The sequence below is a fragment of the Euleptes europaea genome, chromosome 5 (assembly GCF_029931775.1).
Source record: "Euleptes europaea isolate rEulEur1 chromosome 5, rEulEur1.hap1, whole genome shotgun sequence".
Taxonomy (NCBI): Eukaryota; Metazoa; Chordata; class Lepidosauria; order Squamata; family Sphaerodactylidae; genus Euleptes; species Euleptes europaea.
Genome location: NC_079316.1, coordinates 8,533,529 through 8,555,543, shown reverse-complemented (window position 1 = coordinate 8,555,543; position 22,015 = coordinate 8,533,529). Strand labels below are relative to the sequence as shown.

Genomic DNA, 22,015 nt, shown 5'->3' with positions numbered 1-22,015 from the left:
ATGGCCGCTTCGGCAATTGGACTCTATGGCATTGAAGTCCCTCCCCTCCCCAAACCCCGCCCTCCTCAGGCTCCACCCCCAAAATCTCCAGGCATTTCCCATCCTGGAGCTGGCAACCCTAAATTACCTACTGTCCCATATGTTCACCCATTTCCCCCACCCAAGTTCCGTCTAGCCTGAAGAGGAGGGGATATGATAACCATCTTCAAGTACTTGAAGGGCTGTCACATAGAGGATGGTACCAAGTTGCTTTCTGTTGCCCCAGAAGGTCGGACCAGAACCAACGGGTTGAAATTAAATCAAAAGAGTTTCCGTCTAGACATTAGGAAGAATCTTCTAACCATTAGAACGGTTCCTCAGTGGAACAGGCTTCCCTGGGAGGTGGTGAGCTCTCCTTCCCTGGAGGTTTTAAAGCAGAGGCTAGATGGCCATCTGTCAGCAATGCTGATTCTATGACCTTAGGCAGATCATGAGAGGGAGGGCATCTTGGCCATCTTCTGGGCAAGGAGTAGGGGTCACCGGGTGTGTGCGTGTGTGGGGGGAGGTAGTTGTGAAATTCCTGCCTTGTGCAGGGGGTTGGACTAGATGGCCCTGGTGGTCCCTTCCAACTCTATGATTCCATGCTATGATTCTATGTTCTGGGAGCCATCACCTGGGAAAGACCGTGTTTATTACGCCATAGGGTATAAGTCAGAGAGGTAGAAATAATTTAGAAATACAGCACACTGGATAGTAGGGGGTGGCAGGAGGAAGCAACAGCTGACGCCCCCCACCCCACCTCCAGCCCCTTCCTTGGGTAAGGAGGAGAATGGATGTCGGATGCCGTGGCCCTCCCGATGAGAAGCAAAGAGGCCTGGCTCTAGACAAAGTGCTTGTGCTCTTCCCGGAAGTCGAAAGGCTCCCCCGCAAAGGGCAAGGGCGGGGGGTAGTTGTAGGACCCCATCAAGAAGATCCACAGGGTCCCCAGGCTCAAGATGGGCGCAATCAGGAAGAGGCAGAGGCGGTCCACCGTGCGAGCAATTCGGTTCCAGCTGTCCTTTTCCTGCAGGAGGAAAAACAGGGTTGTCAGAGAGCCAGCGTGGTATAGTGGGTAAGAGCGGAAAGGCGGAAAAAGAAAAAGCATAGTGAGAATGATAGTGATAGTGAAAAAAAAGCATAGTGAGAATGATTTGAGATTCTTTGTTTTATGGGTATATAAGGACCATCCACACAATGCCAATGATGTCCAAAAGGTGCTTTTGCAACATGAGAAGCATCTCATCTTTCTCTTTAATTCCCTTGCCCCTCATGGACTTAACACTGAGTTCGATTTATCTTGCTTTTTATGAATGGCCGTTTAAGAAATAATTGCCCCTTTAAGAAATGAAAATGAAGCTGTGTAAGAAAACTCTTTCTATTACACTCCACCTCATTACAAGATCAAACCAGAATGAGTTAGCAGCCCTGTTCGGGAGCAGAGAAATTTGAAGCTGTAAGCTACATTGCATATTCAAAAGTAACATGACATTTTATGTCTGTATATAACTTTTAGCAGTCTATAAGAAATTTCTATAGTTAATTTTGCATTTTACAATCAAGCCGAAGACGTCACTTTTGGTGACGAAAGCGCTGCTGTATATCCGGAAAGGCGTTTCCTCCGAGTTGCCTGACTGCGCGAGCACCCAGCCAAGAGTCAAGCTGACTTTATTGGACATTGTTCCTTATCACGAGCATTTTGAAATTATTGTGACTCTTGGCTGTTGCGTTTGTTTGCTTGCGCTGTTTTCACTCGTCTTGTACTTGTTGCTTGTTTTGGCCCATTGTTGTATACCACATTGTCATCGTCAGTCACTTTTTCACTGTTTCACTGTGTTCTGTTACATTGTTTAAATGATTGTTTGATGTTTTATTACAATATGTCACAGTTTGTAGAGCCAACTACTCTTTATTTTTGCAGTTTAACTGCACAGTTTGAGTGAGTAGTTCATACCACAGCCTCCAGGTACTAGCTGGAAATCTCTTGCTATTATAACTGATCTCTTTATATATATATATATATATATATATATATATATATATATATATATATATATATATATATATATATATATGTATGTATATGTAAATTTTTATTAATTATATGTATATGTATATATAAATTTTTATTAATTTTTTATAACACACAACTAAACAATACCATAATAAGAAAAAAATACAATAAAAACAAAAACAAAATATATAATTATTTCATATTTATGAAACCATTAAATTCAAAAAAGATACCCCTCCCTCCACCCACCTCAAAAAAGTGACCCTTCACCCAACTTCCGAAGAAGTGTCTAAACAGTTTTTATAGTAAACTTATCAACAATATAATATAAAATTATTAAAACTAATTTCTATAACTCGCTAAATAATATTGTAAAATCTGTTTTTGCCATTTTATCCCAATATGAGGTGGCCTTAAACCATATTTTTTTAAATTCTTCCATATCATTTCCATGTAGGAATTCCGTTAATTTGGCCATCCTGATATACATCCATAACTTCTCTGTCCAGACAGCAATTGAAGGTTTATGTACCTGCTTCCAAACTTTAGCTATTACAATTCTTGCAGCAGCAAAACTATACTGGCAAACAACCCTATCACTATTATAACTGATCTCCAGCCGATAGAGATCAGTTCCTCTGGAGAAAATGGCTGCTTTGGCCATTGGACTCTATGGCATTGAAGTCCCTCCCCTCCCCAAACCCCACCCTCCTCAGGCTCCGCCCCAAAAACCTTCCGCTGGTGGCGACGAGGGACCTGGCAACCGTACGGCACACACATAAACATGGTTCCATTGGCCAGTTTTCACAGTGTACCCCACGTCCCTGTCTTGAGTATGGTGAACAGACACAAAAGAAGATTTAAGGCTGAATTTGTGCATATGTTTCTGTGTGTGTGTGTGTGTAAAGTGCCTTCAAGTCGCAGCCGACTTATGGTGACCCCTTTTGGGGTTTCCATGGCAAGAGACTATCAGAGGTGGTTTGCCAGTGCCTTCCTCTGCACAGCAACCCTGGACTTCCTTGGTGGTCTCCCATCCAAATGCTAACCAGGGCCGACCCTGCTTAGCTTCTGAGATCTGATGAGATCAGGCTAGCCTGGGCCATCCAGGTCAGGGCGCATATGTTTCTACGGAGGTTCATTTTGTGTTCCTTCTCTCGTTGAAGATGTTTTGTCGGAATCCGTCGCTGTCGTCCGAACCTAAAACGCGACCGATGATGGTGCGTGATGTGTCCTCGCCCACCCACCCACCTCGTTGTAGTCGTTCTTGTCTCGCGTGTGCTTCACGATGAAATTGGCCCCGGCGATCGCTGGCTTGATCTCGTTGTAGAACTGCTCCTGCGTGCTCCCCACGCCGTGGGGGTCTGGCCCTAGAGGACGGAGAGGAGAGACCCCGGGCGGGGCCGGGATTAAAGCGTCAGACCAGGATTCCGATCCCCACTGAGAAACGAATGTTCCCCGGGCGACTTTGGGCTCACCTACAGGGAGGTTGCGAGGAGAAAGGAGGAAGGGAGAGCTAGGGTTGCCAACCTCCAGGTACTAGCAGGAGATCACCTGCAATTACAACTGATCTCCACCCGACAGAGATCAGTTTCCCTGGAGAAAACGGCCGCTTTGGCGATTGAACTCTATGGCATTGGAGTCCCTCCCCTCCCCAAACCCTGCCCTCCTCAGTCTCCGACCCAAAAATCTCCAGGTATTTCCCAATTCAGAGCTGGAAACCCTATCCAGGTAGGGCTGCCAACCTCCAGGTACTTGTGGGAGATTTCCTGCTATTACAACTGATCTCCACCCAACAGAGATCGGTTCCCCTGGAGAAAAATGGCCACTTTGGCAATAGGACTCTATGGCACTGAAGTCCCTCTTCTCCCCAAACCCCGCGGCAAAGAGGGACCTGGCAACCCTACTTGCAGGGGTGACCCGGCTGGCCAACCCGTGCCTCTCCGACTGCTTTTCGAACATCAGCTCGCTGCGGGACTTGACCGTGAAGTATTCCTCGGCCTTCATGATGTAGCCGACGGAGCTGCTGCGCCGGATCAGCAGGCCCTCCTTCGACTCGTCGCCCTCGGCAGGCTGGGTCATCCGCAGGAGGCGCGGCAGGGTCTCGAGGAAGAGCTACGGGGTGGGGAGAGGGTTACGGGGGAGGCTCCAGAACGGAGGCTGGAAAGTGGCCTGCCTTACCCACCCCTTAGGCGAGAGCAGGTTTTAGGCTGGCCTCAGGATAGGCACAACAGGGCAGCTCCTAAGCCTGGCAAAGGGGCCAGGTAGGGTTGCCAACCTCCAGGTACTAGCAGGAGATCTCCTGCTATTATAACTGCTCTCCAGCCAATAGCGATTGGTTCACCTGGAGAAAAATGGCCGCTTTGGCAATTGGACTCTATGGCTTTGAAATCCCTCCCCTCCCCAAACCTCTCCCTCCCCAGGCTCCCGCCCCAAAACTTCCCAGTGGTGGCGAAGAGGGACCTGGCAACCCTAGGGCCATGCAAGACCGGAATGGTTGGATTTAGTGACATGGGCGCGTCGCGTGGGTGCGCAGGCACACGTTGCCTGCCGGCCCTCGGGTGGTCGGCGGGCAGCATGGTGGATTGGCGGGATTGGACCCGACATCCACTGGGCACTTGGCAACCCTACTCATGCGCCACTTCTACTCTGACACCTCTGGCACATTCTCCCATCTCCTGGTGGGGAGGGACAGCGGGGCAAGTGAGGGCTAAGATCTGTTAGGGTGGCCAGGCCTTGCCAAGCAATAACCAGCTTTTCCCTGATGGATGCTGAATTTACGGAGCTTGCACCAGGACGGAATTCATTTGCGCTGAAAGAGGAGAAAGGACTTTCCCCAAAGCACCCACACACCTCTCTTATAATATTCTCGGGCTTTACTCATTTAATAGCAATGGAGTGTCCATGTTACCACGAGAGGGCAGCAGTGGTCAGCAGGTGTGCTTTAGATGGGCATTTATGGGGCCACAGGGCCCTGTCTGAAATCCCAGCATTTATGTGAACTGGATGGATTTCTGGGCCAGTTCACACAAACAGGTGCCTGGCATGTTTACGAAATGTGCTTTTAGCCCTTTCATCAGGGATGCTTTAGGCTGATCCTGCATTGAGCAAGGAGGCTGGACAAGATGGCCTGTGCGGCTCGTTCCTAGGGTTGCCAACATCCAGGTGGTACTATTAAGCAAGGGCGTGTTGCATATAATAGCTGGCTAAATCTCCTGTTATCACACAGTATTTCAACACGCAGCCACAAAAATTCCTTTTGGTATTTTTATAAATATTTTTCTTATGCTCACATAGACAAGTACTGTGACTCTGATGAACAGTAATTTGATCCTGTCTCTTTATAGTTATTTGATAAGCTTGTGTTAGTTGTAATATTACAAGGTTTCTTTGTTTATAATGATGATTCTGTGAACTGGAAGTACTTGTCTATGTGAGCATAAGAAAAATATTTATAAAAATAACAAAAGGAATTTTTGTGGCTGCGTGTTGAAATACTGTATGATAACAGGAGATTTAGCCAACATCCAGGTGGTGGCTGGAGATCTCCTGTTATTACAACCGACCTCAAGGTGACAGAGATCAGTTCCCCAGGAGAAAATGGCCACTTTGTGGCAATTGGACTCTATGGCATTGAAGTCCCTCCCCTCTCCAAACCCTGCATTCCTCAAGCCCCACCCCCCAAAATCTCCAGGTATTTCCCAATCCGGAGCTGGCTACCCTACCCGTTCCAACTCTATCATTCTGTGATTCTATGATTCTGTGAATCATGGAGGAGAGGGACTCCTTGACATGGTGGATCTAAGCTTCGGGGGAGGGTTCCTATCACAGTGGTTGATGGGGTTGCCAACCTCCAGGTGCGACCTTGAGATTTCCCAGAATTCCAACTGGTCTTTGACTAAATTGCACACATCCCTTGCTGGGAGCTGGCTTTCGCTCTCCGCATGCAAGCCTGTTTTTATTTATTTATTATGCTCTTCCCGGCATGCCCAGGTCCACAGTTTGGGGGCTCCCATTTGATCTATTCCCTTCTGGGTGGCCTTCAGGACTCACCTCTTTGGTCCAGTCAGACAGGATGTGGGTGCTGGGGGTGCGGAAGTGGATGTTCAGCTCGACGACGCAGGCCACCACGACGGCAGTCACCAGCAACATGATGAAGAGCAGATACCTGCCGAGGGGAAAGGGCTGTGGCTCAGTGGTAGAGCATCTACTTGGCCTGCAGAAGGTCCCAGGTTCAATCCCTGGCATCTCCAATCAAAAGATCTGGCAATAGGTGATGTGAAAGACTTTTGCCTGAATCCCTAGAGAGCTGCTGCCAGTCAGAGGAGACAGTATTTAAGCAAGGAGCCATGGCTCAATGGTAGAGCATCTGCTTGGCATGCAGAAGGTCCCAGGTTCAATCCCCGGCATCACCTGTTAAAAAGGACCAGGTAATAAGTGATGTGAAAGTCCTCCTCCTGAGGCCCTGGAGAGAGACTGCCAGTTTGAATAGACAATACTGACCTTGATGGACCTAGGGTCTGATTCAGTATAAGGCAACTTCATGTGTATGTGTATGTGTATGCATGTTGAACACATGAACACATGAAGCTGCCTTATACTGAATCAAACTCTTGGTCCATCAAAGTCAGTATTGTCTACTCAGACCGGCCAGTGGCTCTCCTGGGTCTCAGGCAGAGGAGGTCTTTCACATCACCTACTTGCCTAGTCTCTTTAACTGGAGATGCCGGGGACTGATCCTGGGACCTTCTGCACACCAAGCAGAAACTCTACCACTGAGCCATGGGCCCCTCCCCTTTGGGGAGAGGAACCTTAATACTTTATAACTACTTGAGACTTTGAGACTGGTTTATGACTATGAGACGGTGACAATTTTATTTATGGCTGAAATATAACGTCTCCTCCTCATTTAAGAGAAAGATACACACAGGGATCAGTTTCCCATTTGTATGCAAGCCTAAAACAGATGAGGAAGCCTTGCAGTTTTATATATATTAATTGATATCGTGCAAACGCAACGTACCTACAGTCATAAGGCGTTTTAGAAAGTCATGTACATTTTTAGACTGGAATTGTGTTTGTTTTGACCACTGAAGAAGTCCATTTGGCCAAAACGCGTTTCATCAAAGTCTAATTTTGTGATTTTATGTCTATTTGTGTTGTAGGTTTACATGAGCATGTTGACTGGGTAGGCTATTGCAAGGCCTTATTTATGTTATTGATTTTAGCCTGTAATAAATATATACATATTTATACATAACCTTTATACATCTACATATTTTGCATTGACATAACCTTTGGTCTTGGGTGTTGATTTTTTTCTTGACCTTTGGGTACTTAATTTTGTTTGGGGGAGGGCTGGCTCAGAAGCACAGCATCTGATGGCATGCAGAAGGTTCAATCCCTGGCATCTCCAGTTACAGGTATCAAGCAGTAGGTGATGTGAAAGACCTCTGCCTGAGACCGTGGAGCACTGCTGCCAGTCTGAGTAGACAATGGGGGTTACAGCATTATGTATTTCCCAGCGATGTATTAAGAGTTGAAAATGTTACAAAAAACATCGCTTTAAAAGGGTTTTTGGATACCACTGCTAAAAAATGGTTGGAAGACGTCTTCACAGCTAAAGGGGCCAAACAAAGTGCGAACAGTATATTTTATAACATTTTCAAACTCTTAATACATCGCAGGGAATACATAATGCGGTAACCCCCAAAACTGACTTTAATGGACCCAGGGTCTGATTTGTATAAGACAGCTTCATGTTTCATGTGGCATTTACGTCTGGTACCTGGACATGCTCATTAAAAACCCCACAAAAGGGGGGGAAACCCAAGCTTCATCCTGAAATACCTTCTCCCGTATAGGGATGCAATTTTGTAGGTTCTGGGGAATGGGACAGACTCAAGGAATATCATAGGTCTCCTCAAGTTGAAATATCACTCTGATCCAGGACCAGGTCCAGCTTGCGGGGCTGGCACAGAGTTCCCCTCTATGCCCACTACTAGGCCCCTTTCTTGCCCGCCCAACCATGTGCCCCACCTGCCTGTACATCATTCCCCTGCCTACTAACCAGGTCTCCCACCACCTGCGGCCACAGCTGCCCAAACTGCCTGCACGCCCCTTCCCCGATGGCACGCAGGTAGCTAGGAGTGCCACAGCCGTGGCCAACAGGAATGCTGATACCTTGTGCACCATCCGCGTACCCTTCTCTAGCAGCGCTGGGCAGCACATGCTGCTGGGACCAGAGGGGACAAAGCATGCACAAGCAGTAGAAAAGAGCAAGAGTCCAGGAGCACCTTAAAAACTAACAAAACTTCAGGCAGCGTAGGAGCTTTTGTGAGTCACAGTTCACTAGAAGTGAGCTGTGACTCACGAAAACTCCTACCCTGCCCAAACTTTTGTTGGTCTAGAAGTGAGCTGTGACTCACAAAAGCTCCTTGCCCAAAATTTTGTTAGTCTAGAAGTGACTCACAAAAGCTCATACCCTGTCCAAAATTTTGTTAGTCTGGAAGTGAGCTGTGACTCACGAAACCTCACACCCTGCCCAAAGTTTTGTTAGTCTAGAAGTGAGCTGTGACACACGAAAGCTCACACCCTGCCCAAAATTTTGTTAGTCTTTAAGGTTCTACTGGACTCTTGCTCTTTTCTACTGCTACAGACAGATTAACATGGCCACCCATCGTGATCAGGAACAAGCAGGCGGTGGAAGGGTGAGTGGAGGCATCAGAGGGGATGGGTGGGTTGGGAGTCAGCAGCGGGGGGGGGGGGCACCAAAAGCCACAGGCTGCCCCCATTGCGGGGTATGTTGACCCCAGCCCTGCCTGACCTCTCCCAAATCTCTATGTTTCCTAAGTTCTGATCCCGCAGCTCTAGTTCCCTGCCGGCTCTGAGACTGGGAGCTGGCCGGCCAAACCCGGGCGGAGGAAGACTTACTTGCCAATGAGAGGGATGGCGAGGGAGGTGGCCGGCAGGCGCTGAGAGATCAGCAGCAGGAAGACAGACTGGGCCAGCAGCACAGAGATGGCCAGGGTCACCTTTTCGCCACCTGGAAGGCACAAAAGGTCAGCTGCCGAAGCAGGAGGGTGGGAGATTCAAAACAGACAAAAGGACGTATTTCTTCACACAATGCACAGTTAAATGGTGGAACTCCCTGCCCCAGGATGGGGTGATGGCTGTCAACTTGGAAGGTTATAAGAGGGGAGTGGACATGTTCATGGAGGAGAGGGCTATCCATGGCTACAAGGCAAAATGGATGCTGGTCATGATGCATACCTATTCTCTCCAGGACCAGAGGAGCAGGCCTATGATATTAGATGCTGTGGAGCACAGGCAGGATGGTGCTGCTGCAGTCGTCTTGTTTGTGGGCTTCCTAGAGGCACCTGGTTGGCCCCTGTGGGAACAGACTATTGGACTTGATGGGCCTTGGGCTGATCCAGCAGGGCTTTTCTAATGTTCTTATTATACAAGCACGATAGGGACAGAGGGCGGCGACGTGGTCACTAACAGACCCCACCAGACCTGGCCTACTGCTCATGGCAGTTGAGTGGTTGGGCTGGTTTCTAGGGTTGCCATCCTCCAGGTAGTGGCTGGAGATCTCCCGCTAATCCAACTGATCTCCAGGCTACAGAGATCAGTCCCCCTGGAGAAAATGGCCAACTGGACTCTATGGCATTGAAGTCCCTCCCTTCTCCAAACCTCACCCTCCTCAGGCTCCACCCCCCAAAATCTCCAGATATCTCCCAACTAGGAGCTGGCAACCCTACTGGTTACTGATTTGAGGCAGGTAGCCTTCTTGGTCTGTAGTCCTAGAACAAAATTAAGAGTCCAGGAGCCCTTTAAAGGCCAATTCGAAGCTCCCTTTGTTAGACACAAATTGGTCAGAAGGATACAGATTTTTTTCTAAGTTCAATTCACTGGTGCCAGCTCTTACTTTCAAAGGGACTTATGATTGAGGACCCACATAACTTGAAATAAATAAATAGAGGGCCTTTTAAAATAAATAAACAGAGGGCCTTTTCAGTGGCAATCTCTGCAGGGAGGTGCGCCTGGGTCCCTCACTTTCTATCTTTAGGAGGCAGTGGGAGACAGTTTTATTTAAAACTGCATTTGATTAATTTACTAGCAGTTCTAAACTATGATTTTTTTTAATTTGAGGCTTTTAAAAATGTATTTTATGTCTCAAATTTTATGCCTTTTATTTATATTGTAAGCTGCCTCGGAGGAGAGAAGGCGGCATGGTACAGCGCGATCTCGTCAGATCTCGGAAGCCAAGCAGGATCAGTGCTTGGAAGGGAGACCTCCAAAGAAGACTCTGCAGAGGAAGGCAATGGCCAACCACCTCTGCTTGTCACCACGGAGAGCCAGCATGGTGTAGTAGTTAAGAGCCATAGTTTGGAGCTGTGGACTCTGATCTGGAGAACCGGGTTTGATTCCCCACTCCTCCACATGAGCGGCGGACTCTAATCTGGAGAACCGGGTTGGTTTCCCCACTCTTCCCCATGAAGCCAGCTGGATGACCTTGGGCTAGTCACAGTTCTCTTAGAGCTCTCTCAGCCCCACCTACCTCCCAGGGTGTCTGTTGTGGGGAGGGGAAGGGACGGTGATTGTAAGTCAGTTTTATTCTCCCTTAAGTGGGAGGGAAGGCAGCATTGGGAAGGACACACATCCTGTATCTCCCTCCATCCTAGTTATTTAGAATAGATAGGGAACTATAGTGGCTACGGGGAACCTGATCTGGGTCCTTGGAACATGGAACCAACTCATTAAATGCCCAAATGTGTAGGAAGGAGAAGGAGAAGGAGAAGAAGAGTTGGTTTTTATATGCCAACTTTAGCTACCACTTAAGGGAGACTCAAACCAGCTTACAATCACCTTCCCTTCCCCTCCCCACAACAGACACCCTGGGAGGTAGGTGGGGCTGAGAGAGCTCTAAGAGAGCTGTGACTAGCCCAAGTTCACCCAGCTGGCTTCACGTGGAGGAGTGGGGAATCAAACCCGGTTCTCCAAATCAGAGTCCACCGCTCCAAACCCCTGCTCTTCACCACTACACCACACCGGCTCTCACGGGGTCTGCGATGGTCTTTGACTGTCTCACACGGGTGAGGGAAGGGCGAAAGAGTCTCCCGGTGTCTCCGTGGGGGCAACAGGGAAGCCCTTTTGCTCACTGTCTGCCGGCAGGTAGAAGACCAGGATGGTCATGAAGGCGATGAGGACGCAGGGCGTGACTATGTTGATGATGTAGAAGAGGGGCTTGCGCTTGATGATGAGGTAGAAGGTGATGTCCTGGTGCTTGTTGCTCTCAGGAGGGAAGGTCGGGTCGATGTTTTTACGGGCAGGCCGGTGGACGATCTCCCATTCGCCGTTCTCTGGGGAGGGGAGAGAGAAAGAGAGAGAGAGAAAGCAGGGGAATGGGGCGGTGGGAGCAGGTTGTCTTCGTAGCTTTACGGCTGACTCGTCTCCAATATCTGGGGCTGTGATAGGGATGCCAACCTCCAGGTGGGGCCTGGAGATCTCCCAGAATTACAACTGATTTCCAGACCACATAAACCCACCCCCCTGCAGGGCCATCTTAATCATGGGCAGGCTGGGCAGTTGCCTGGGGGCCCCACGAGTATAGGGCCCCCATGCTAATCTTTGTAAGTTGTGACTTGCTGTCAATGAATAAATAAATATTATACTAAACTATAAATATTTCATCGAAATCATAGAATTGGAAGGGACCACCAGGGTCATCTAGTCCAAACCCCCTGCACAATGCAGGAAATTCACAACTACCTCCCCCCCACACACACACCCAGTGACCCCTACTTCATGCCCAGAAGATGGCCAAGATGCCCTCCCTCTCATCATCTGCCTATGGTCATAGAATCAGCATTGCTGACAGATGGCCATGTAGCCTCTGCCTAAAAACCTCCAGGGAAGGAGAGCTCACCACCTCCCGAGTAAGCCTGTTCCAATGAGGAACTGCTCTAACTGTTAGAAAGTTCTTCCTGATGTCTAGACAGAAACTCTTTTGATTTAAAATATTGTCGAAGGCTTTCACGGTCAGAGTTCATTGGTTCTCGTAGGTTATCCGGGCTGTGTAACCATGGCCTTGGTATTTTCTTTCCTGACGTTTCGCCAGCAGCTGTGGCCGGCATCTTCAGAGGAGTAACACTGAAGGACAGTGTCTCTCAGTGTGTAGGAAGAGTAATATATAGTCAAAAAAGGGGTTCGGTTTGAGCTGAATCATTGTTCTACAAAAAGTAACAAAGGTAATGTGCTAACCTTTGTCCTGTAAGTATCAAGATAATGTGCTAATGAGGGTGTGGTATGTTAATATGGACCCATTGTATCCTGAAGTGATCTGTTAATGTGTGAAATCCAAAGCTAATCTGCACGGCTATTGTTGACTGTAGTCTTTGTTAGTCTGGAGGTTTTCAAGACACTTTGGGAACCACTGCCATAGAGTCCAATTGCCAAAGCGGCCGTTTTCTCCCGGTGAACTGATCTGTATTGGCTGGAGATCAGTTGTAAGAGCAGGAGATCTCCAGCCACCACCTGGAGGTTGGCAACCCTAACTATGAAACGTCCACTGGGAAGCCACCATTAGCAACCCGTCTCCACCCCCACCCCCCGCTACCAGGAGCCGCAATGTGACCCCCACCCGCAATGCAATCCCCCCGCCTTAATTCCATGCCGCAGGAGGTGGTACCAGTGAAGCCCTCGGGGTCAATGATGATCCATTCCACCATGTAAGATTTCTTGGTCTCATCGTCCTCTTTTACCATGAGCTCCATAGTGATCTCTTTTGCATTGTACATCAGTGAGCTGGAGAAAGGGAGAGAACAGGACAATCTGGTGAGTGTCTGCCTGCCGCGAAACTGCTTCCAAGAAGACTGCTAAGAATAACTCTCTTGTTTAACTGACTGTCTTCTGGGAAGGGACTGTGGCTTAATGGAAGAGCATCTGCTTGGCATGCAGAAGGTCCCAGGTTCAATCCCCAGCATCTCCAGTTAAAAGAACCAGGCAGGACATGATGCAAAAGTCTTGACCTGAGACCCAGGAGAGCTGCTAACCCAAGGTCAGCCAGCAGGCTTCATGTGGAGGAGTGGGGAAACTAACCCGGTTCACCAGATTAGAGTCCACTGCTTATGTGGAGGAATGGGGAATCAAACTTGGTTCTCCAGATTAGAGTCCACAGCTCCAAACCACTACACCATGCTGGCACATTCAATGCCCTTTGCAATTTTTCTTTTTTTCTGTGTTAAATGGCAAAATCCACTTGCAAACGATTGCTAAAGTGCATTGAAAGTGGGCTGAAGGTGCATTGTTCCGTGTGTGAAAGTACCTGAATAAAAGTAGACGATGTCACCCTCCTGTGGTCTCTGCCCTGCTAGAAACCCTACAGGTGCATTGGCTGTAGCAATGAATGCAAGGAATTGGGGGGGAGGGTCTAACTATGTGTGCATCGTGCCCCAAAAACACAGAGAAAAAAGAACAGCGGGCAATTCCTCACTTGAACTTCAGGGTGCAATTCTGCCAGTCGAAGGGAAAGAAGTTGACGTTGATGGGGCAGGCGCTGCGGAAGATGGCGGGTGGGAGCCAGTAGACGTAGCCGTTGTCGGAGAGCAGAATGTTGCAACTGTAGGTGATTTGGAATTCACCGTCGTTGCTGCAGAGGGAGACAATGCCACATTGCTACTTCAGCCCAGAGATTCTTCCTTTTAGATGACCTAGTTCAGCCCAGAGAATCTTGTCTTTACAGGACCTGGCTCTGCCCAGAGAATCTTGTCTTTATAGCTTAGCCTGTGAATTTTCTCCTTGTATGACCTAGTTCGCCCTGACCTGGATGGCCCAGGCTAACCTGACCTTGTCAGATCACAGAAGCTAAGCAGGGTCAGCCCTGGTTAGTATTTGGATGGGAGACCACCAAGGAATACCAGGGTTGCTGTGGAGAGGAAGGCACAGGCAAACCACCTCTGTTAGTCTCTTGCCATGAAAACTCCAAAAGGGGTCGCCATAAGTCGGCTGTGACTTGAGTGCACTTTACACACACACATGACCTAGTTCAGCCCAGAGAATCTTCTCCTTATTAGACCTAGTTCAGCCCAGAGAATCTTCTCCTTATAAGACCTAATTCAGCCCAGAGAATCTTCTCCTTATTAGACCTAGTTCAGCCCAGAGAATCTTCTCCTTATAAGACCTAGTTCAGCCCAGAGAATCTTCTCCTTATAAGACCTAATTCAGCCCAGAGAATCTTCTCCTTATAAGACCTAATTCAGCCCAGAGATTCTTCCCTTTATATGACCTAGTTCAGCCCAGAGAATCTTCCCTTTATATGACCTAGTTCAGCCCAGAGAATCTTCTCCTTATACAACCTAGTTCAGCCCAGAGATTCTTCTCCTTATAAGACCTAATTCAGCCCAGAGAATCTTCTCCTTATAAGACCTAGTTTAGCCCAAAGAATTTTGTCTTTATGGGGCCTAGTTCAGCCCAGAGAATCTTCTCCTTATTAGACCTAGCTCTGCCCAGAGAATCTTGTCTTTATAGCTTAGCCCTGTGAATTTTCTCCTTGTATTATCTAGTTCAGCCCAGAGAATCTTCTCCTTATTAAACCCAGTTTAGCCCAGAGAATCTTCTCCTTGTAAGACCTAGTTCAGCCTAGAGAATCTTGTTCTTATAAACACAGGGCAAATGGGACCTCTGACTTAACTGGGAAAGCTCCCGGGGGTGTGCTGCTCATGTGGAAGAGTCTGACCTCCACTTAGATGCTACAGACTGCAGATCCAGCTGCTGTTAAAGGAGCAGGGCCTGGCAAAAGAAAAAGGTGGCAACCCTAGGAAATGGCTTGGGCTGGTACTCACTTGTTCTCCAGGACAATTTCAGGCAGCCATACCATGTCTGCCGGGAGGCGGAGGATATCGATCCCTCCAAATTCTGTCTTGTTCCACTGCAGCCTGTAGTCAGTCCATCCCTGTTGAAAGTCAAGGAGATGCCATTCAGATTTTCTGTCATCTACCATGTCTCTCTCTCTCTCTAATACACTTTTCTCCTGCCATTCCTTCACTGAGCTCAGGAAGTCATACTCTTTATCGTCATGACCGCCCTGTGAGGTAGGTTACGTTGATCTAGAGAGAGTTACTGGACCACTGAATGAGTGGTCCATTAAAGGTCCAATGAGCACCTTAAAGACTAACAAAATCTCTGGCAGGGTGTGAGCTTTCGTGAGCCACAGCTCACTTCTTCAGATACAGCTAGAATGTGATTCCAGAAATCCTTAAGTAGAGACAAGTGAACTAGACCCACAATGGCAATGTAAATGTCAAAAGCAAGTAAATGACAGTAGCAGGCATGACTGGATTAGGTGTGAGATGCAGAGGGGTAGTTGGCATTGAGAAATCAGCATTGGTAATGAGACAGGAATCCTAGATCTATATTCAGTCCAGGAGAATGCATCATCTTAAATTTCATTATTCGTTGTAATTCATCAATCTCTCTTTCTAATCTCCCCTTGAAATCCCTTTTGTAAGAGAACGGCTACTCTTAAATCAGCCACTGAATGTCCAATGTAGAGAGTGGAAGGGCATTGCTGGCATGAGATAGCATAAATCACATTAGAAGATGAACAGGAGTATGAACCTGCTAATATAATGGCTAATATAATGGCTGTCCTTCTTTCTGCCTTATTCGGGGGCAGCACTGGTGCCAGAGGCAGATTTGGTAGCTCTTGGCTTTTCTATTTCCAAAGAAAGGTAGGGCCATTTTGCTTCTTTGTCCAACAGTCAAGTGTGCAACCTGGGATGTTGTGCCCTCAGGATCGTGGCCTTGAACCAGCTGAGTTGCTTAAGAGGCTGACGATTCTACTTACGTGTTCAATCCACACGCAGGTGGTGAGCGTTTCATCTGCCTCTTTCTGTAACAGAACAGAAGAGAGGCTGATTATAATCTGAACTTCAGAAAGAAGCACGGTAATGACTTGGCACAAGAAAGATCAGCAATCCACAGTTTGAGAGCCAGCATGGTGTAGTGGTTAAGAGCGGTGGTTTGGAGCGGTGGACTCTAATCTGGAGAACCGGGTTGGATTTCCCACTCCTCCACATGAAGCCAGCTGGGTGACCTTGGGCCAGTCACAGTTCTGTCCTCTGATTCTGGAAAGGATAGTTATGCATAATAAGAACAAAAGAAAAGCCCTGCTGGATCATACCAAGGGCCATCAAGTCCAGCAGTCTGTTCCCACAGTGGCCAACCAGGTGCCTCTAGGAAGCCCCCAAACAAGGCGACTGCAGCCGCAGTCTCCTGCCTGTGTTCCACAGCACCTCATATAGTAGGCCTGCTCCTCTGACTCTGGAGAGAATAGGTATGCATCATGACTAGTATCCATTATGACTAGAAGCCATGGATAGCCCTCTCCTCCTCCGTGAACATGTCCACTCCCTTCTTAAAGACTTCCAAATTGACGGCCGTCACCCGCCCCGCAGTGGTGAACTGATCCCCTTCGGCGCACGGAGGAACTCACCAGGGACACGAGGTTGGAGAGGGTCAGGGCCAGAAAGATGGTGATGCTCTCGTCCTGGGAAGCCACTGGCCGCAGATTCTTGTCGTAGCCTTTCTCCTTGAAGAGATGTTTAATGAGGGTCTCCTCCATGTTCGCAGCCAGGGTGCCTGGAGAGGAAGGGAGACAAGGGGAGCTGAGGATGCGAAAGGCGAGATGACATGGGTAGGGTAGCCATCTCCAAGTTGAGACATTCCTGGAGATTTGGGGGTGGAGCATGGGAAGGGGAGAGTTTGGGGTGGAGAGGGGTCTCAGAGGGGTGTGACGCTATTGACTCTGCCCTCCAAAACAGCCATTTTCTCCAGGGGAATGGATCTCTGTCATCTGGAGATCAGTTATAATTCCGGGAGAACTCCAGGTCCCACCTGGAGATTGGCAGCCATAAGGGAGAGCGATGGATTGGCATGCCTGTCATCTCCTGTTTAGTTTAAAAAAACAACAACAGCCATTCGGGGGGTGGGCAACTGGAATCCATCCATCTATTTATATATTTATTTATGCCATTTATAGGGTTGCTCTTCCACTTTTATAAAAACCCGGGTAATTCAAAAATAAAATACAAACAAGTAGGGAACTGCAAAACTCGTGGGGGGGGAATCCTATCTACCCCCCCTCATGGAGAGGCCATAGCTCAGTGGTACAGCATCTACTGGGCATGCAGGAGGTCCCAGGTTCAATCCCCAGCATCTCCAGTTAAAGGGACTAGGCAGGTAGGTGATGTGAACAGACATCCGCCTGAGACCCTGGAGAGCCGCTGCCAGTCTGAGTAGACAGAACTGACCTTATTTCAACGGAAATGGGAAAATTACTTGGACTATATTAAACAAAAGGGATAGATCATTAGAAGCAAATCTAGATTATTAAAAAACTTAACAGATAGAATGGAGGATTTATTTAGATCATAATGTCAATGTAGGAGATTTTGAGATGTATGATGAAACAGACTCCCCGAAGGAGTATAAATGGTTTGAATGTATGTGTATTTGCATGTTTGTTTGTTTGTTTTGAAAATTTATTTTTAAAAATAAAAAAAATAAAAAAGAACTGACCTTGATGGACCACGGGCCTGATTCAGTATAACACAGCTTCATGTGTTCATGTGGAGAAAACAGCTGCTTTGGAGGATGGATGCTATGGTACTATACCCTGGCACCATGCTTCCCTTCCTCAAACCCTGCCCTCCCAGGCTCCACCCCCAAAATCTCCAGGAATTTCCCAACCCTGGGTTGGCAGTCCTGGCCAGGAAGGATATTTGCTTCCAGGAGCCAGTGTGATGTAGTGGTTAAGAGCGGTGGTTTGGAGCTTTGGAGTCTGATCTGGAGAACCGGGTTCGATTCCCCGCTCCTCCACTCGAGCGGCGGAGGCTAATCTGGTGAACCGGGTTGGTTTCCCCTCTCCTCCACACGAAGCCAGCTGGGTGACCTTGGGCTAGTCACAGCTCTCTTAGAGCTCTCTCAGCCCCACTTACCTCACAGGGCGTCTGTTGTGGGGAGGGGAAGGGAAGGCTATTGCAAGCCGGTTTGATTCTTCCTTAAGTGGTAGAGAAAGTGGGCATACAAAAACCAGCTCTTCTTCTTATTCAGACACAAATTGCAATAATCCTGGGAGTGCTTTCACGCATACACAAAGCTGTCCATATTTAATTGCAAGCTTACAAGCTTCTTTTCCCATAAGGGTTATTGGCACACGGAAACATTTGAAGCTTGAAAAAAGAATATGAAATGGGGACTTTACCGGAAGCCCATTGCGGTTTATAACTACTCCGTTGCCTGTGCATACTTACCAGTTGGATGTTTGGACTTTTTGCCTATTATACCTCTACTTACCTTTTAGAGAAATTGTATACTTACACTTACCTTTGGGATACTGTAACTGTGAATTTTGATTGGTTTTTGTCCTTTGCTCCTTGAGCACGTATTTATTCTTATAATTGAGGTTGTTCCTTTGAATAGACCTATTTGCATTTCAGTTTGAGTCTGAGCTTTTATTGTTAGCTGTACAAGTGCATTATTTTGTTTCCTTGCCTTCCTTGTGTACTTGAAGCCAGTTTTTGATTGCTCACCTTCTTCTTATTCAGACACAAATTGCAATAATCCTGGGAGTGCTTTCACGCATACACACATCCACACCCAGAGCAAGTACATATAATCTGAACCATAGCTCAGCCACAGAGGGAGCGTCAATTGGTAACAGCTGGCCTTTGGCCCTGCTGAGATTCCAGCGTGCGCCACCAATCACAGCCAGCCCCACTGCCCACCATGTTGGGCCCCCTTATCTTTTTGCCACTGAGCCCCACCCCGCAGGCAGAACAGGTGGAGACGGGTGGATTTCTGAAGTCCACACCTTGAATTGGTTTGTTTGCTTGTTTCTTTGGGGCCACGATGCGGCACTGGGAATTCTGGAGCACCTTCAACTTAACTCTCCCCCGGCGAAGAAGAAGAAGAAGAGGAAGAAGAAGAAGAAGAAGAAGAAGAAGAAGAAGAAGAAGAAGAAGAGGAGGAGGAGGAGGAGGAGGAGGAGGAGGAGGAGGAGGAGGAAACTTTCTCTGCCACTTAAGGAAGAATCAAACCAGCTCACAATCACCTTCCCTTCCCTGCCCCACAACAGACACCCTGTGAGGTAGGTGGGGCTGAGAGAGCTCTAAGAGAGCTGTGACTAGCCCAAGGACACCCAGCAGTAGGGTTGCCAACCGCCAGGTACTAGCTGGAGTTCTCCTGCTGTTACAATCAATCTCCAGCCAAACGAGATCAGTTCCCCTGGAGAAAATGGCCGCTTTGGTAATTGGGCTCTATGGCATTGAGGTCCCTCCCCTCCCCAAACCCCGCCCTTAGGCTCCGCCCCAAAATATCCCACCGGTAGGGAAGAGGGACCTGGCAACCCTACCCAGCTGGCTTCATGTGGACCAGTGGGGGAAACCAACCCAGTTCACCAGATTAGCGTCCGCCACTCATGTGGAGGACTGGGGAATCAAACCCAGTTCTCTAGATCAGAGTTCACCGCTCCTAACCACTACACCACGCTGGCTCTTAACCACTATACTACGCAGTACATATTTTCCTGACAAAGAAAAGAGGGCCTCTGAGCAAATGCAGAGCACCCACAGCCCCACCCTCCAGTCCTGAATCTAACAGTAAATGCCCAGATAAGAGGAGGTGGGGAAGACAGGGATTCTCGCATCAGAAATCAGGACGTAAACACGCAGTCCAACGCTCTGCTCTCGCTGCTAGCAAGAAGCACCTGGGGGACTCTTCTCCCCCATGAGTCCCCGTGGGTGCCAGGAGAATCCGCCGCATCCTTACCTGGGAGGGCCAAGGCCCAGAGCAGAGAGAGCCACCCCAGCCTCTGCCTGTCCATGTTGGCACCCACGACAGCCCAGCCGCGTCCCTTCCCTCCGTCTCGGAGCGTTTCTGCCGAAAGCGGACGGAAGTCCACACTGAGGCTCACATGCCAGAATGCGAATGGACAGTGGCAGGTGGTTGGGTGAGGAGCGGGGAGGGAGAAAATAGCAGCCAGACCAGGGGGCAAGAGGTGGCAATCCTATCCCTTCCTTCCCGGCCGTGCCAAGAGGGAATGAAATGTCCTGCTTGCGGTAAACAAACGTGCAAGGAACCGCCGGGGCGGGGGTTGCCAACGTGAAGGATGGCTCCGCCAGGGGTCATGCCAGGAGAGGAGTACTTGAAGATGGTTATCATATTCCCTCTCAGTCTTCTCCTCTCCAGGCTGGATTTATATTAGAAACCTACAGACTGTAGAAAATTATCGCTATCTATGATTACATACACATACATTATAGGTAACACTGTAGGGAAAAGCCGGGCCCGTCTTCCAGGGGACAAAGATCTGACACTTTTGCATTTTTATGCCCACCTGGGGTCACTGGGGATGTGGGGGGGGAGGTAGTTGTTAATTTCCTGCCTTGGGCAGGGGGTTGGACTAGATGACCTTGGTGGTCCCTTCCAACTCTATGATTCTAACTTCTTAAAAAACCTCCAGGGAAGGAGCGCTTACCACCTCCCAAGGAAGCCTGTTCCACTGGGGAACCGCTCTGTTAGAAAATTCTTCCTGATGTCAAGACAGAAACTCTTTTGATTTAATTTCAACCTGTTGGTTCTGGTCCGACCTTCTGGGGCAACAGAAAACAACTGGGCACCCTCCTCTCTATGACAGCCCTTCAAGTTCTTGAAGATGTACCTATCCCCTCTCAGTCTTCTCCTCTTCAGGCTAAACATACCCACCACCAGCCACCACCTGGAGGTTGGCAAAGATCCAAACAGCACACACAAAGTACTTAGAATTAAAGTGATAATTTATAAGTGCGTCTATTTGGAGACCTAGATTAATTTCTTCTGGTCCCGTTTGAGACTTTGACCTTCTTGTATATTTCTTGGATACATATAGCCGACGAAGCCATGTGCGAAACAGGATTTTGATCTAGACCACACGTCCTGACATCTCCCCTTCGTGGCTCTTGCCTGTGGTATCTGTTTTCAGCTGCCTACAAGTACAAAAGAAGTCTATTATGGACAATAGATATTGACTTACCTGATTTACAGGATATCTATATTTTCCATTGAACTTGATATTATTCTTGACTCCTTTTGAAATGTTGTATGTGTATCTTATTGTGTTCTATTTGTATTTGTGTTCACTCATTGCACCAATTTTCACCTTTTATAAATTATCACTTTAATTCTAAGTACCTTGTGTGTGCTGTTTGGATCTTTGCCATTATCCGTACAGCACTGAGCCTTTATTTTCTCCACCACCTGGAGGTTGGCAACCCTGCTGGTAACTCTACTGGGGAAGGGTCTGCTTGTGTTGGAAACGGTGCTCTGTGAGGCGGAGGAAGAGTCTCCTCTGCCAGCAATGCAGGCTGCGACCACACCCGGCGTTCTCGCCGCTTCGCCTTGCAGCTGCCGCCTCTCTGGACCAGTGGCGCCATCCCCCTGGGTGACACTCCTGCGCCCGGCCTTCGCCATCCATCAAAGTTCCCCCGACAGGCGTTTCCTGTCCCAGTGGAAATGATCTGCAGGCCACAGGGTTATGCGACGGGCACAGCTGCGGGAGGCGGTTTGCTGCTCCGGCTTGGAGCGAGCGGCACAAGACAATATTGTCTCGCAGCAACCAGCCACTTTCATGCGGGAGGCGCTTTAAACAACGCGGGAGCTTTTAATTTGGACTATTGCTGATCGAATGTGCGAATAGGCTTTGTATTAGTTGAGCTGCGAATTGAGATATGAACCTAACCGTAGAGTATAGCATTAAATAGATTATTATATTTGGTTTAAGCTTTACCTTTTGGCCATAGTTGCTGTTTTTGTATTGTGGTTCTCCGGTTTTAAGCACGAGGCTGTGTTTTTCTTAACCTCCAGGTACTAGCTGGAGATCTCCTGCTATTACAACTGATCTCCAGCCGGTAGAGATCAGTTCCCCTGGAGAAAAGGGCCGCTTTGAAG

At 48.3% G+C, this 22,015-nt stretch overlaps 1 protein-coding gene across 1 annotated transcript; it reads right to left on the bottom strand.

Moving 5' to 3' along the window:
- Nucleotides 1–859: 859 nt before the first annotated feature.
- Nucleotides 860–21,538, bottom strand: CHRND (cholinergic receptor nicotinic delta subunit). Its single transcript, XM_056849957.1, has 13 exons — nt 21,445–21,538; nt 19,859–19,966; nt 16,524–16,669; nt 15,876–15,920; nt 14,872–14,981; nt 13,524–13,679; nt 12,720–12,835; nt 11,191–11,391; nt 8,960–9,071; nt 6,080–6,194; nt 3,934–4,141; nt 3,278–3,396; nt 860–1,042 (listed from the first exon to the last, which is right to left on the bottom strand). Exons 1-13 carry the CDS (start codon nt 21,536–21,538, stop codon nt 860–862), a joined length of 1,713 nt encoding a protein of 570 aa, XP_056705935.1.
- Nucleotides 21,539–22,015: the final 477 nt, after the last annotated feature.